At 44.2% G+C, this 14208-nt stretch overlaps 1 protein-coding gene across 1 annotated transcript in view; it reads right to left on the reverse strand.

Annotated features, from left to right (window-relative positions):
* Positions 1-14208, reverse strand: part of PSTPIP2 (proline-serine-threonine phosphatase interacting protein 2) — a 326413-nt gene that overhangs the window by 110342 nt on the left and 201863 nt on the right. The window contains exon 5 of the mRNA XM_069218855.1: positions 7365-7471. Within this exon, the coding sequence (XP_069074956.1) occupies positions 7365-7471 (107 nt within the window). The remainder of the gene's footprint in view (positions 1-7364; positions 7472-14208) is intronic.

Genomic DNA, 14208 nt, shown 5'->3' on the forward strand with positions numbered 1-14208 from the left:
TTTTGGCAACAACGAGCCATAAGCCAGGAGCAGAGGTGGAGGCACCCTGAGGATGGGCTGAGATGGACTATTAGTCCTGAAGGCTATGGTATGGTGACTGCCCTAGATGCACTTAAGGAGTTCAGAGAGGTGCAGACTGATGGCCCCTATGGTGGGGCACTTGCCGCAGCCTAACCACTGCTGGGCTTGCGCCACTACAACAACTTGGCTCCCCTGATATGGCTCATCAGCCATATGTGGAGGAACCTTCATGGGTGACACTGCTGGTGCTCCATGGCAAGTTAAGAGACACCATTCTACAACTAACTTGTGGGAACTCCTACCTTCATATATTGGCCCGCAATACTTTACTACGAGATCTCAGATGGCACTCTCTTTCCCCCTGCTCAGGGACCACAGGGATATGTCTCCTGCACACCAGAAACACTGACAGTCGCTTACGACACCTGGCTTGACCCGTCACTTATAGACTTCAAGCGGTTTTGCCATTACTTAGGGCCTCTCAACAATTATATATTAACTAACTCTCAGAAATTGAGGGTCCCCGCTTGACTACCCTTTCTAACATCGGAAACAGAGCTTCGCCCCTGCTGAAACAGCTTTCTGACTGTTCCCGGTAAGACAACCATCCTACCAACCTGGCCACCATGGGCAAGAACACTTGCAAGCGTGACCCGGACATGGGAGAAATGCTATGGCCAGGGACAGTTAATTATCAGACAGGGATGATATCCAACCTGATCCCAGGTACCTCCCACAGTACAGGACATATTACAAGCCATCATGGCTTTGCGTGAGGCCCTCGTAACCAAAATAGACGCTCAGGGCACTGATATTGGCCTCTTGCGGGACAATTATAGGCACCTCGCCGAATGAGACACATCTGCTGGGAGAGACCTTGCCGATGTGCCCCCTCCCACAATGAACACTGTCAATGGTCAAATTGCCACCATGGAATTATGCTTGAATACATTAAAAGCCAGAGCAGAAGACGCAGAAAATAGATTGCACCGCAAAAAATATCAAGGTTGTGGGACTCCCTGAGAAGATTGAGGGCAACAACATGGTGATGTATTGAGAGGGGTGGCTTTGAACCGCAGAGGCCCCAAAGGGCCTATCTACATTTTTTGCACTGGAGAGTGCCCATAGAATACGGCCAAGGCCCTTCCCTCCGGGGACTCCTCCGAGACCAGTGATGGCACAACTGCTTTATTTCAAAGACCATGACCACATCCTGAAGCAAGCTAGACAGAGGGGAACCCTTACTGTAGAAATAGTGGAGTGCTGATTTTCCCAGATTTCTCCTGTGAAGTACAACACCAGGGGACAGCCTTCATCGATGCAAAAAAGAAACTGCGTGACCTTGGGATCCCATATTCGATGCAATTACCCGCTCGTCTGAGAGTGGTAACCCCTGAGGGCATTATGTTCTTCCACTCACCACAAGAAAAATGGGCATGGCTGGATCAGCAGCCTCAGGCTGGGCCAAGGGGGGAGTCCTGGGGGAAACCAAGAGGGTGCCGCCTGTGCTCCCGCCGTTGAAGGAACTTGGTCAGCTCAATAGCCCCTACAGTGACAGGGATGTACTACGCTGACATTTCTCTGCACTATGTTAATTGATCTGAACTCATTTGTTGGATGGGTGCTGGGCTACCGGCCTGGGGCTTCGGTATACTGCTCTCCCCAGAAACTATCCTGTGTGTTTAGTTTTGGCCTAAAGTTTGGATGGTATTATTTCTACTTCCTGTCCAACTGGATGTAGGAGCTGTTTTCTTTGATTGTTTTAACTTGGATATTGCAAAACCCTTTGAGTCAGAATTTGTCATTCAATCAATTACCACTACAAATGTACTTAAACCCTGGAAAGGACTGGTCCCCACTAAGGGAGAGGTTATCCCACAGAGCTTCCAATCATGCGAGTATGGCAAACACTACTGCCTACAAGCTAATATCCTGGAATGTACGGGTAATTCACACCATGGCTAAGCATTTCAAGGTATTCTCCTATTTAAATTGCCCTACTACATGAAATGCACTTGACAGCCAAAGAGTATGCAGCGCTACAGGGCCAGTGGAGAAGGGCAGGTTTACTATAATACTTATTCTGCTTTTGCTAGAGGAGTCCTAATTTGGGTTTTGGCAGGTCTACCCACAGTGGCTGGTAGGCTTAATGGGAGGGGCATTAACCTAGTAAATATCTATGGCCCAAAAGTAGATCAAAGTGCATTCCTAGCAAGGCTGTCGGCACAACTAGCCCCTTTTTCAACTCAAACTACCGTAGTTGAGGGAGATTTCAACTATGTCTGATCCCCTGCTCCACGATTCCCCTATCCATTGCTCTGCCCGAGCATTTAGACACTGGCAAGAGAAGTGGAACCTCCTGGACTCCTGGTGTTACAGAATCCCTGCCACTATTTCTTCTTCTCCCCCTTGCAAAAGTTGCATATACGCCTTGACACTTTTCTATGCTTGACTGAGACACATTCCCTAGTACAGGAAGTGGAAGATCTCACTCACACCATCTCACATCATAACTCAGTTTTAATATACCTGAGCTGGCACAGACCATCTCCTAGGATCCCTACTTGGAACCAGAATCATTAGAAGACCCGTTGTTCAGAGAGGTCATTAGGGAAAAGATAGGGACCAACTTTGCTGACAACACTGAGACAGACTCCATCCCCCAGGTGGAGTGGGATGCATTCAAAATTGTGCTCGGCGGTTACTGTCTGGCTGAATCAATGGGCATCCACAGCACGCTGCTCCAGGAGCTCTCTGATGTTAAGAAAATACTCAGGGATGCATAAATAAGTCGCCAAGGACAACCAGTCTTGCAACAAAGGCTGTTAGACGCCAAAGAACAAGCAGCGGGTCACACTGAGCACCTCCGATCTTTAGACTACAAAGCCTATGTAGAAAGATCCCACACAGAACGTGACCATACTGGCAGCTTATTGGCATAGATAGTCAACCCCACTATATGAGGGATGACCATAGTAGAGCTAACTTCTCCCATTGGAGATGCCCTCTGCACCCAAACTGACATTAATAACTGCCTCACGCGGTATTACTGGGACCTTCAACGAGTAAAACGCCACATGATGACGCAGGCCTGCAGAGACTTCCTCACATCAGTTGCCCTTCCGCACCTTATGGCCGAAGAGGCAGAGGGCCTGGGTGCTGATATTTTCCTCCCAGAAATCCTTGGGGCAATCAAGGGTCTAGCGAGAGGTAAAACTCCAGGATCTGACGGACTACCGGCGGAGTTTTACGCTACTTATGCTGCAGAGTTTGCCCCTAAACTGGCTGAGATTTACAAAGCTGTAAGAAACACTGGAGGCCTACCACAAACCAATGGGACGGCGCTTGTTGTGTCCTTACTGAAAACCAGGAAACTAATGAATGACTATGAGGCATACCGTCCGCTCTAAATGCTGAATGTCAATTATAAGATTCTGAGCAAGATAATGTCCTACTCCCATTTATGGCAAAACTGATTCATCCTGACCACGCAGGCTTCATTCCGGGACGCAACACTGCAATCAATGTGAGGCCGCTGTTGATGCTCCTGGAGACCTCCACATATGACAGGGAGAGGGCACGAGTGCTGGCTGTAGATACTGAAAAGGCCTTTGAATGTCTGGAGTGGAACTACTTATATGGCATCATGACTCACGTGGGGCTGGGTCAAGGCTTTGTAAACTGGACGCGCCTCCTTTACACCAACCCCACTGCCCAAGTGTGCACAGGGTACACCATCACACTTAGTTATACTGTCGGGTTAGATACACGACAGGGCTGCCCTCTCTCGCCCCAGTTTGCTATAGCAATGGAACCCCTTGCTCGGCTTGCTTGGAGACCAACTATAGTGGCATCCAAGTGGGCACTGCCATTCAGAGGATGGCTCTATATGCTGACGACCTCCTGATTTTATTCCCCAACACTGGGGATGATTTAACAGGCGCTAGAGCCCTTTGGGAGAACTTTGGCACTCAGTCGGGACTGAAAGTAAACTGGCAAAAAACAGATACTCTGCGCCCACTAGGGAGACTCAGATCCCACTGGGAAGAAGACTTGGGGCTCGCAAGCCATCTCAGAAAAGGCTTGCGAGGATATCTTAGAACGAATCCCTAAGGTGTCCAGGAATGCACAATTCAAATTGATTAGTTTCTACATATTGCATAGGGCCTACCTTACCACAGATAGAATTAACAGGTATTTCAGAGTAATTGATGCTTTCTACCTTAGATGTGGGGAAGTGGTAGCTAATTTGTTGCCCATGATATGGGCAGGTTTTCACTTACCTCCATATTGGGAGGGAGTCACACGAACATTAGTAGAGCTGCCATACAGAGAGGTCACCACTACACTGAGCCATTGCCTACTTCACTGGTTCCCCCATACCTCCAAAACTAAAGTGACCAGTAAGTTCCAGGACTTGGGACTCATCTTGGCAGAATGAGAGCTCAATCGCCACTGGAGGGACCTACAGGGCCCGCGCCTCTTAGCATGGTGTAAGGACCTGGAGAAGTGGACGGACAGTGAGGGAACACTCTTGTTGCGAGAGGTGAGACATTGGAACGATGATGGCGGCCCAGGCATGGGGGACAGTGGTTGATAGTTTAAAGAATCCAGATCCTCCATCACAAGGGACATCACAAAGGGCCTCCCTCCTCACAGCACACATCGTAACAGCATCTGATGATCATTTGATATCCGCAATCTATCCCAGTCTGATGGTCTGACCCGACTATCCCCATACATCTGTTTGTGGTAGCTCCTGTGAGATCTTACCATAGCAGAGGCTTCACTAATCCACTGATGTTATAAGCGTGTAGTTCTGGCATTTCAACTTGGGGGAGGGGAGAGAGGGTAAAGGAGAGCAAGATAGCAGATTTCTTTGATGATGTGATGTTACGCAGACAGGCTGTGATACGCATTTCCCTATCTTTGCAATGTTGAACTGTACTTCTTTACAAATAACCCATAAAATCTGTTTACAAAACAAAAAAGTTGAGGTGCTACACAATCACGCTGGCAATGCTGAACTTCACTGATTATACACCGGAGGGGCCAACTGGAGAGGAGCTGCTTGGAGAGAACTACCAGTTCCAGATGCTAGACTGAGAAAGGAGGGCTCTAAGGCACTTGATAACATTTTTCATGCAGGCGTTTGTGCTTTGGGTTGATATGGCTCTCAAGCCTGCTATAGGGGCAGAAAACAACACATGCAGGACCCCTGCTTTTGGTTTCCCAATCACAAAGTGGGAGTATGCTGCTAAAAAGATATTGAGTCCTGTATGAATGGGAGGGAGAACGCACGTCATATAGTTACAGAGCTGCAACGGACATCATAAGCATCAATCACAGAGACGCTAGGTGTGTGGTCCCACTCAGGATAGGTATTACATTAGGAGTAGAGTTTAGGGTTGTCTGGGAGGTATGGTCCCTCTAACTTCATCTAACCCCATGATTCTACACGGGTTCGGTGCCTATCCTGCCCAGTAGATGAACTGATAGGGTCTATGGTGAAGCCCCCAGGATGCATGGAATTGGCTCCCCAATACCAGATTTGGAATGGGGGAACAATTCCATGATCTTAGACATGTTACATGGCCATATTCGGAGTTACCATTGTGAAGCTGCATATAGGTATTGACCTATATGTAGTGCACACGTGTAATGGCTTCCCCGCACTCACAAAGTCTGGGGAAATGGCCCTGAACTATGTGGAGTATCTTTGCTAGTGCAAGGGGGCCCTCACACTTAGTAACTTTGCACCTAACCTTCAGCAAGTGAAGGTTAGACATATAGGTGACTTAAAAGTTACTTAAGTGCAGTGAAAATGGCTGTGAAATAGTGTGTGCACTATTTCACACAGGCTGCAGTGGCAGTCCTGTGTAAGGGTTTGTCTGAGCTCCCTATGCGTGGCAAAAGAAATGCTACAGCCCATATGGATCTCCTAGAACCCCAATGCCCTGAATACCTAGGTACCATATACTAGGGACTTATAAGGGGGGTCCAGTATGCCAATTGAAATTGGTAAAAGTAGTGACTGGCCTACAGTGACAAATTTAAGAGCATAGAGAGCATAAGCACTGAGGTTCTGATTAGCAGAGCCTCAGTGACACAGTTAGGCACTACACAGGCATACACATTAGGCCACAAATTATGAGCAATGGGGTCCTGGCTAGCAGGATCCCAGTGATACAGTAAAAACACACTGACACACACTCACAAAAAGGCCAAAAGTGGGGGTAACCATGCTAGAAAGAGGCTACTTTGCAAAAAATGGCTGAAGATCAACATGGCCATTTGTAGCAATGTGTCCCACAGTTTTTCCCTGTACTTGGTCCTTAGGTATTCCTTTTTTAGAGGCGAGATCAATGTTATTTCCGCTCCTGGCTTTTAAGGTCTTGTTTAGGATTTTTTTCAGTAGTTTCATTTCTTTTACAACATCCTCTGAGGCTTCTCCCCCTGAGATGTCCGGTGGAGGGTTAGACAAGTTCTCGACTGCTAGGTGTAGGACTGTCAGCACCACTGGCCATCTTTCCGGGTGCCCAATTTCCAACTGATTGTCGGGAGCCAATGAGATCCAGCTTTGCGTCAGCCAGGCCAGTTATACGAGTACTCGCAATTCTATTTTTCAGCCACTTGATTTTACATATTGGTTCGAGATAGTCTGGGTCTCCGATGATGCTTACGGAAAGAGCTTTGGTGATTTTTTTTATTCAGGAAGCATTCCAGCGATGCATGATCACTTGCTATCAATGGAGACACTTCAAAGCCTCTAGCCTGATGGAAAGGCATGTTTGAGACCCACATATAATATAGCATCTGCCTGGAGAGAAGTGCATGTAAGTGTGTGGGTGGTTGGCTAGACTTCTCCCGTTGAGCATGCAGAGGCCTACGTCCTTGAAATAAATTCCCAAGCGAGAGTTGTGGTTATCATTCATTTGAAATTGTCAAAATAAGTTTTGGTGGGGTGTTCGCCGTTCAGCCAGTCTGAGTCAGAACCGGTGTCAAATAGATTGGCATTAAAGTCAATAGAAATTAGCCACATTGCATTCCCATATTTCAGCCATAAAGTGTCTAAGGTTGGGAAAAGGGCGCCCAATGCTCTCTTCTGGTTTGATGTGTTAGGGTGGATGTAAAAGCTGCCAATTATTAAGATTAACCTTAGATAATCTAAAGAGATGGAACTGAAATTCAACCACTATTACCTAGTGCTCAGCAATTATCAATCATAAAAAGAGAAGCATCCATTTATCTCCTCATCCATCCATGGAATAATAATCATATTCTCCATGTGTCTTAACTACTAATGTGCTTTTGACGATGAATAACTTGTCCCAGATACTTACTCTTTTCCGGTTTTGCTTCTGCTTTTCCCTAAACTCTTCCATTTTTCTAGCCTCGTCCCGCAAAATATTAGCAAGCTGTAGATGACACTGTCCCACATTCTCTATCTCTAAAGACAGAAACAGCAAAGAAAAGCAATTTAGAGGGAAAGAAGTAGTAATGCAAGACAAAACACAACTGAACATCCTATCATAAATGTCAACTTAAAAATCCCACTCTCTTGGCAACCTATACAGAATCTAAGTATGACTACACTTCTTGCTACAAAAGGCATGGGATATTGTGATAAATTATCATACATCCTGCATATATCATATTTGGTCACTTTTGTATCGCTGTGTGATAGCGTCAAACACCTTCACCTGCTTACCTAAACTCAAGCCCAATTTACAAAGCATTTTCTGTAGGTGTGTTTACCTCCAAAAGCAGTTGAGATTTTTTTTTCAAAGACTGAAATCACTCTCGGAAACTCATGAGTAACTCATACTTCAGACACTATTAAAACACAGCATTACTCTCAAAGTGATTAGGTGTGAAATTGTTCCTGGAAATTAAGGAACAATTTCACACCTACACAGGAGTAAGGCACAAACCTTCACAGAAAAGGTTTTGTGAAGTCGCTCCTAATGACCAACCTTTCAGATCCAATTGTTACTTACTAACAATCTTTAGGAATTGCTTTCTCAGTATCCTTTGGGGATAAGCTTGAGCAATAACATTTCATGACACCCTTAAAACATCCTGCTGGCAACTGATAAAAAAACATAAAGGGCCTCACTACAAGTGCTATTTTAATTCTAATGGTGCCAGTAAGTCCTGTTCTGAACTTATCAGAATTACAGGTTCTGGGGATTTAAAACTAGACAGACGTTTTCCTTCCACAGAATGTGCCTGCTTCAAGCAGTCAGTCTCTTCAGGCCATAGGATATAATGGACTCGTAATACGGCTGGTGGTATATCCGTCACTTTACCGTCACTTTTGGGACCGATTAACGCCTCCTCCAAAGTTGTAATAACCCCCTAAAAGTGGGCCAAATGAGACATTAGCAGGTACATTTTAAGCAGAATTACAGATTCATCCTTATTTCCTTATTTCAAAGGGAAACCTTAGAGTAACAGTAGATATCCCCTATTAAAACAGTGCCCCCCCAAGCTACCAGATAAAGTAGCGGTCTAATGGAGCCCTCTGCAGCAATGTCTTTTTGAACCTGGACATGTTCTGTAGTTTTGATTAATTCATTTTGTTTATGGAGCTTCCTGCATCATGTACAGGAACTCACAGCAGTTTTAGATGTGTTAGGGCATCAGGTATGAATGATGCATATACAGTTTCCATAAACTGAAAACTGAAATTCGTGGACAGAAGCAATTCAACTCATTTTCTGATTACTCTCAAGGCTGTATCATTGTTTTGGTATGGTGCTTGAATATCGACTACAAACTATCATCTGAAATGATTGGTGACTGCACAGATATTGAGGGATATAATATTGTGGGTTGTTTAGGTCAAGCCTAGACAGGGCTTGTGCTGTCTCAAGGCATGTTGTGACTGAATAACACCTCTCCTATGTACATACAAGTACCTCGAGAGAATTACACGCGGTATTTCATCGACAATAAAGGAATTGCAATGAGGTTTAGACATTGCAAGTCCCTTCAGTAGGAGATCCCTCAACCCATATTTGTTACATCTATAATGGAGCTATAACAGATTCCCAAGTATTTAAATGAGAATTGCAATTGTCCCCCCGGGATCATTATTGATATTTAAATCAGCTGTGTGCCCTGATGAAGGTGAGTGTCCTGTTTAGGTCACTCTTCACCGAAACGTACGTCAGCACCTACACACTGGGACCAAGATTCTGGATTGGATGGATGTTCCACCATAACTATAAAAGCAATTAATCTAAGAGACTTTACATCAATGTATAAAAGCAATATTGTTTTTTTTTCGTCTCTTTACTTGATTTACAGTTTATAATTTTGATCAATGTCACTAGGAGAAACATTGCTGTTCTTCATTTTTTGTTTGATTTTTCTTGGTACTCAGGTGTATTTTTATAGTGTGATTGAGCTAGTATGATTGTGAATTTCTTTGGGTTTTTAATATAGGGGTGGCTTAAATCATGTCTTTTCAGTCAGTTTTTCTATTTTTTCATTAATCGATTAGATATAATATATATTATCCAGGTATTATTCAATAAATTGTATTTGATTATTTTTTGTTTGCATATGTATTGTTTTCTGTCTGGTTTTGTTTTGTCTTTTGTGTTCAGCTCTGGATTCAGAGCTTAGTGGGGATTCTGGTCATTCTGGAACCCATAGCATGAAGTTGGGGTGCTTTCTTTTTTAATTGTCTTCAAGGCATGTTGTACATACTTTGTGGATTTACAGCCCGCCCATTGCTTTTGTTTGTTTCAGTGTCCTTTAAAAATCCTTGCTTTCAAGTGGTTAATCTTTCCTATTTGTCCCTCCTTTTCGTGGGCTATTTACTCCCACGGAGCACCGCCCAATTACTTGTAGCTTTACATTTGTCCCATTAAAGAATCTGTTCTACGGACAACTTGTTTCTTTTCAAATAGTACTTAACAAGAGCGGGCGCTCCAAGATCTATTTCTGTAAACAGGGCTGTAAATCTTGTTCTCATCTTGTCACAATTGCAGTGGCCCCTTCAGCATGGCTTAGTTGAAGCCTTCTTTCCTCTGGTAGGCTCACTTGGTACAAAATGCCTCCCGTTCACTCTGCTCCAGCATCTTGCTGGTCCACCTTCCCCTGGCTAAAAACATGTGCAGTCTGCTGCTGGGTCACCCGTTTTCGCCACTGTACGGGCAGGCAAGCCGCAAGGGGTTTTTCCAGCCTGCTCCAGTCCAGGCTTTTTTGTTTATTCCTGTCCCTGAACAATGCTGTGGGCTCAGAGCTCCAGAACCCACCATGGAGGCTCTAGGTGTCATTGATGTTGACACATGCACTCGATTACATGTTACTACACAGAGGGGTATTACAGTCTTCGGTCCTCTTATTTGTTCATAATTTAAGTGCTATGTTAAGTGGCAACCCTCTTGCTACATTACAAAATGGCTGCCGTTCGCTCACCGCTCCGGCCTCGCGCCGCCCCACCTTCCCCTGCTAAGCACATGCCCAGTCTGCTGCGGGGTCACTTGTAGTCATAACAGTAAGGTCATGGAAGCCACAGTGGGTTTTTCCAGCTCCCTGTGGAGGCTCTATCTGTTCATTGATGTTGACACGTGAACTTGATTACATGTTACTACACAGAGGCATGTTATAGTCTGTGGTGCTCTTAAGTTTGTCCATAATTTAAGTTTCTATGTTAAGTGACAACCCTCTGGCAACATTGTGGACCTGCTCTATTTTAAGTTTTAAGTCACTGCTGTAAATAAGAACAGTTGAATACAAGCAATACATGTAATGCAGGCATCTTATATCATTGTGGTTGGCAAGTGTACTGTCATTGTTCTTTTATTCCTAGTTTATATATTATTTATGTGCACCACAAATCATAACTCAGGAATACGTTATCTGCGTAGCTTCGGTATGCTGGAGGCAACATCTATGTACAGTATTTGGCACAGGATGCACTTGGAAACCTCAACTCGTTAACTGACGGTGCACATCAACATACAAAACACAGACAATGGGTCTGAAATGCAATTTTCTATGCAGTACCGTCTAAGTTAACAAGTTTCTTTCGACTTTTCCCATAGTTTGATAGAAAACAAGTTCATGTAGCCACTTAATTTATGTGTTTGCTATATTTAAGAGGCAACATCACCCGTATGTTTATTATTCGCATAGATTGTCATGCGCATTTAATGCAGTTTTATGTTGGGCTATATTTTTTAACACATAATACACCTGTGAAATGGGCCATCGGCAGTGTCACAAAAGTGAGTCCAAACCTTTCCGGGTTGCTTTTCAAAGATCAACATCAAATGTCAGACACTGTTTTCGATTGCACTGTGAGCTCATTACGAGCTCCAAGCTTTCTCCGGAAGGTAGATGATTATCAGACCCTTTTCATTTAATTATTTTAGGTTTTGTGACGCAGGCGGCAATCCGATTAATGCATTAAGTACGCTTCCATGGCACACTATATGTTGAAAAGAGTGCCTTTAGGCTCCGCCTAGGCACTGCACATGGTAAAACCTGGTTAATAACGACTATTAAATACAATGCAAAATTACAGTAAGCATGTTAAAACTACAAAGAATAAGACAAATTTATCCTGCATTTACTTGCACATTTCAGAAAGAAGCTGCAAAAATAACCAAGTAACATGCATTATGTCATTCCTACAGTTAATCAATACAGGTTTGTTTTCATTGCATCACCGACTGAGGCAGTTAGTGAAGGCAGTATTTTAATATCATTATTTTCAGTCATCATTTAAATTTCTTTAGGTTGCAGACTTGCCTGTCTGGCTGTGAATTATATTTCCAAGGTTCATTAAAGAACACGAAAGCCTGACCTTGGGAGTGTGTGGCCATTCAGCAGTAGCATGTGAAGTAACAGTAGATGTTGCAGTACCCAGGATAATGTGCTGCATGGCTAAACCCTTATAAAGTCCCAAAGCAAGACCTATTGGCCAGCCAATGCTTGTAACTTTTGTCAGTAATATTGATGTTTAAAATATTGTTTAGTAAAGTATCATAGTATGTTTTATAGTTTTTATGTTGTTATTTAATGTTTAATGTTATATTTTTTCATCTATTAATTGTTTAGATGTATTGTTTATTTTTTGGCTTCTTATCTTACTGTTGTTTTGGGAGTTGTGGTGGGTATTGTTTTATTTAATATATTTCACATAAATTATTTAACTATAAATATTTAGAATAATTTATTTGAAATAGAAAAACAGGTGCAGAAATTGTTCAAATTAAAAGCAACAACGGAGCTCTCACAAATATTTGTTAACTTTGATGCAGCTCTGTATTGCCCCCAAACGTCTTATACTGTGCCAATATCCTGCCATCCCTTTATATGATCAAACTTGCATGGCTGGATGTTATTTATTGCCTTTATTCAGGTGTGCCCTTTTCCACAAACAAGATCCTCCAAATCATCTGTAGCATGGAAATGGCAGAGCTGAAGGGCTGCCAGTGCAATGCTACAGGAAATATGCTCAGACATTAGCACCTTATTTACTGGAACCTATCACCACTAGCCTAAGACAACACCATTCAGAGCAAGGCCTCACGTTCATTACAAGGTGCTTCATTGTGTCGCTTCAAGCCAACAATGTGTCTTTATTCTCTGAGTTCTTTTAAGTCCCTGCACTTAATATCCCACCCATAACTTGGGATTTCAATATATTCAAATTCATGGCAGGCATCTCTATGAACTGGGCTAAAACTTTTGTCTTTCCCCTCACTTTGCCAATACCTGAGTGCCCTTTTGAATTCTTGTTTGAAATGGTGCACCACGTCTGTCCAATATCTCGGGATCTTCATGAGTAAAGACATTGAAAATATCTTGAGGTAAAATTACAGTAGAACCATTGCTAACCTGGAAGACCAGGTTACAAAATGGAACTACCACTGTCTCTGGCATATAGGTTTGCTACAGCTGAATGGTTTGTCCTCCTGGGGGTTCAGATATCTGTTTATGAATACACTACACCTACTCTTCTTATGCAGAATTTCTTTAACCGATTGAGTTCCTGCATGATCAGACTTCCCTGAGCCGGCACAAAAACACAATTAAAATGGAAAACGCTAATTCTACCCTTCCATTAGGGGGGACTATCTGCCCCAGGTCATTAGTTGTACTATCTGTGTGCTCAGGACCACTACGCACACTTCTAGTATCATCAATTACCTTTCCAATCCCTTGTTGCAACCATACTTGACATAGCTAATCCAGTCCCTCTTAACACTGTAGTCTTCAAGCTTCCGTGAAGTGCGATGAACACTTTTTAGTGCACTCCCTGGCCATGGGACAGGCACAGGCATAGGGAGCATCTGAACCAGTTCTATGCACTGGGAATCCCCCTTGCTATGAATTGCAGACTGCCCCTCACATGCACCCCAAAGGCAGTCAAAACAACTAACATATTTAAAGCTTCACACTGTCAGGTATTTATAGCCCATGGATCACTTTATCTCTGCTGCCAACATACAAGAAATTTGCGACCACACTCTGCTAGACATGCTCTACACTGTATATACTATAAACATGCAAGGAGGCTAACCCTACATTTCTCTCTCCTCCCTAAATTTACATCACCTGCAATGGTGATAGACACTTTGGCCCTGATTATGAGTTTGGCGGGCGGGAACACCCGTATGCCAAACTCCTGACAGGGTGTCCCCACTGTAGTGGCGACCTTCCTGCCGGCCACATTAGGACTTTCCCGCTAGGCTGATGGGCGAAAACCAAGGTTTCCGCTGGTCAGCCCCGCGGGAAAGTGGCAGCATCATGGTCACCAGCACGGAATTGAGCCAGCGGCAATGCTGTCACCCGCAATGGGCACCAGCATCCTCGTAACAGCAGACAGTGTGCATTACGAGGGTGCTGGGCAGGGAGGCCCCTTGTGCCCCCCCACACCAGTTCTCCATTAGCCTTTCTACAGAGCTAAAACTCCTATGAAAAGGCTGGCAGAGAACCAGGTTGTAATCAACAGGGTGGCCCTGTGTGCAGCGCCGCCTTGGCTGATTGCAACCTGCACTAACCGTCAGTTTGTCGGGATCACTGATCCCAGCAGTACCCTGGCAGTCGGACCGCCAGGGTCCAGCAGCAGCAGTCCAGACCGCCACTGCGAGTCTGGTGGTCTAGTAACAGCCAGACTCATAATTAGGCCCTTTGTCCCCCTAACAACAGGTATAAAGA

This window comes from Pleurodeles waltl, chromosome 1_1 (genome assembly GCF_031143425.1).
Source record: "Pleurodeles waltl isolate 20211129_DDA chromosome 1_1, aPleWal1.hap1.20221129, whole genome shotgun sequence".
Lineage (NCBI taxonomy): Eukaryota > Metazoa > Chordata > Amphibia > Caudata > Salamandridae > Pleurodeles > Pleurodeles waltl.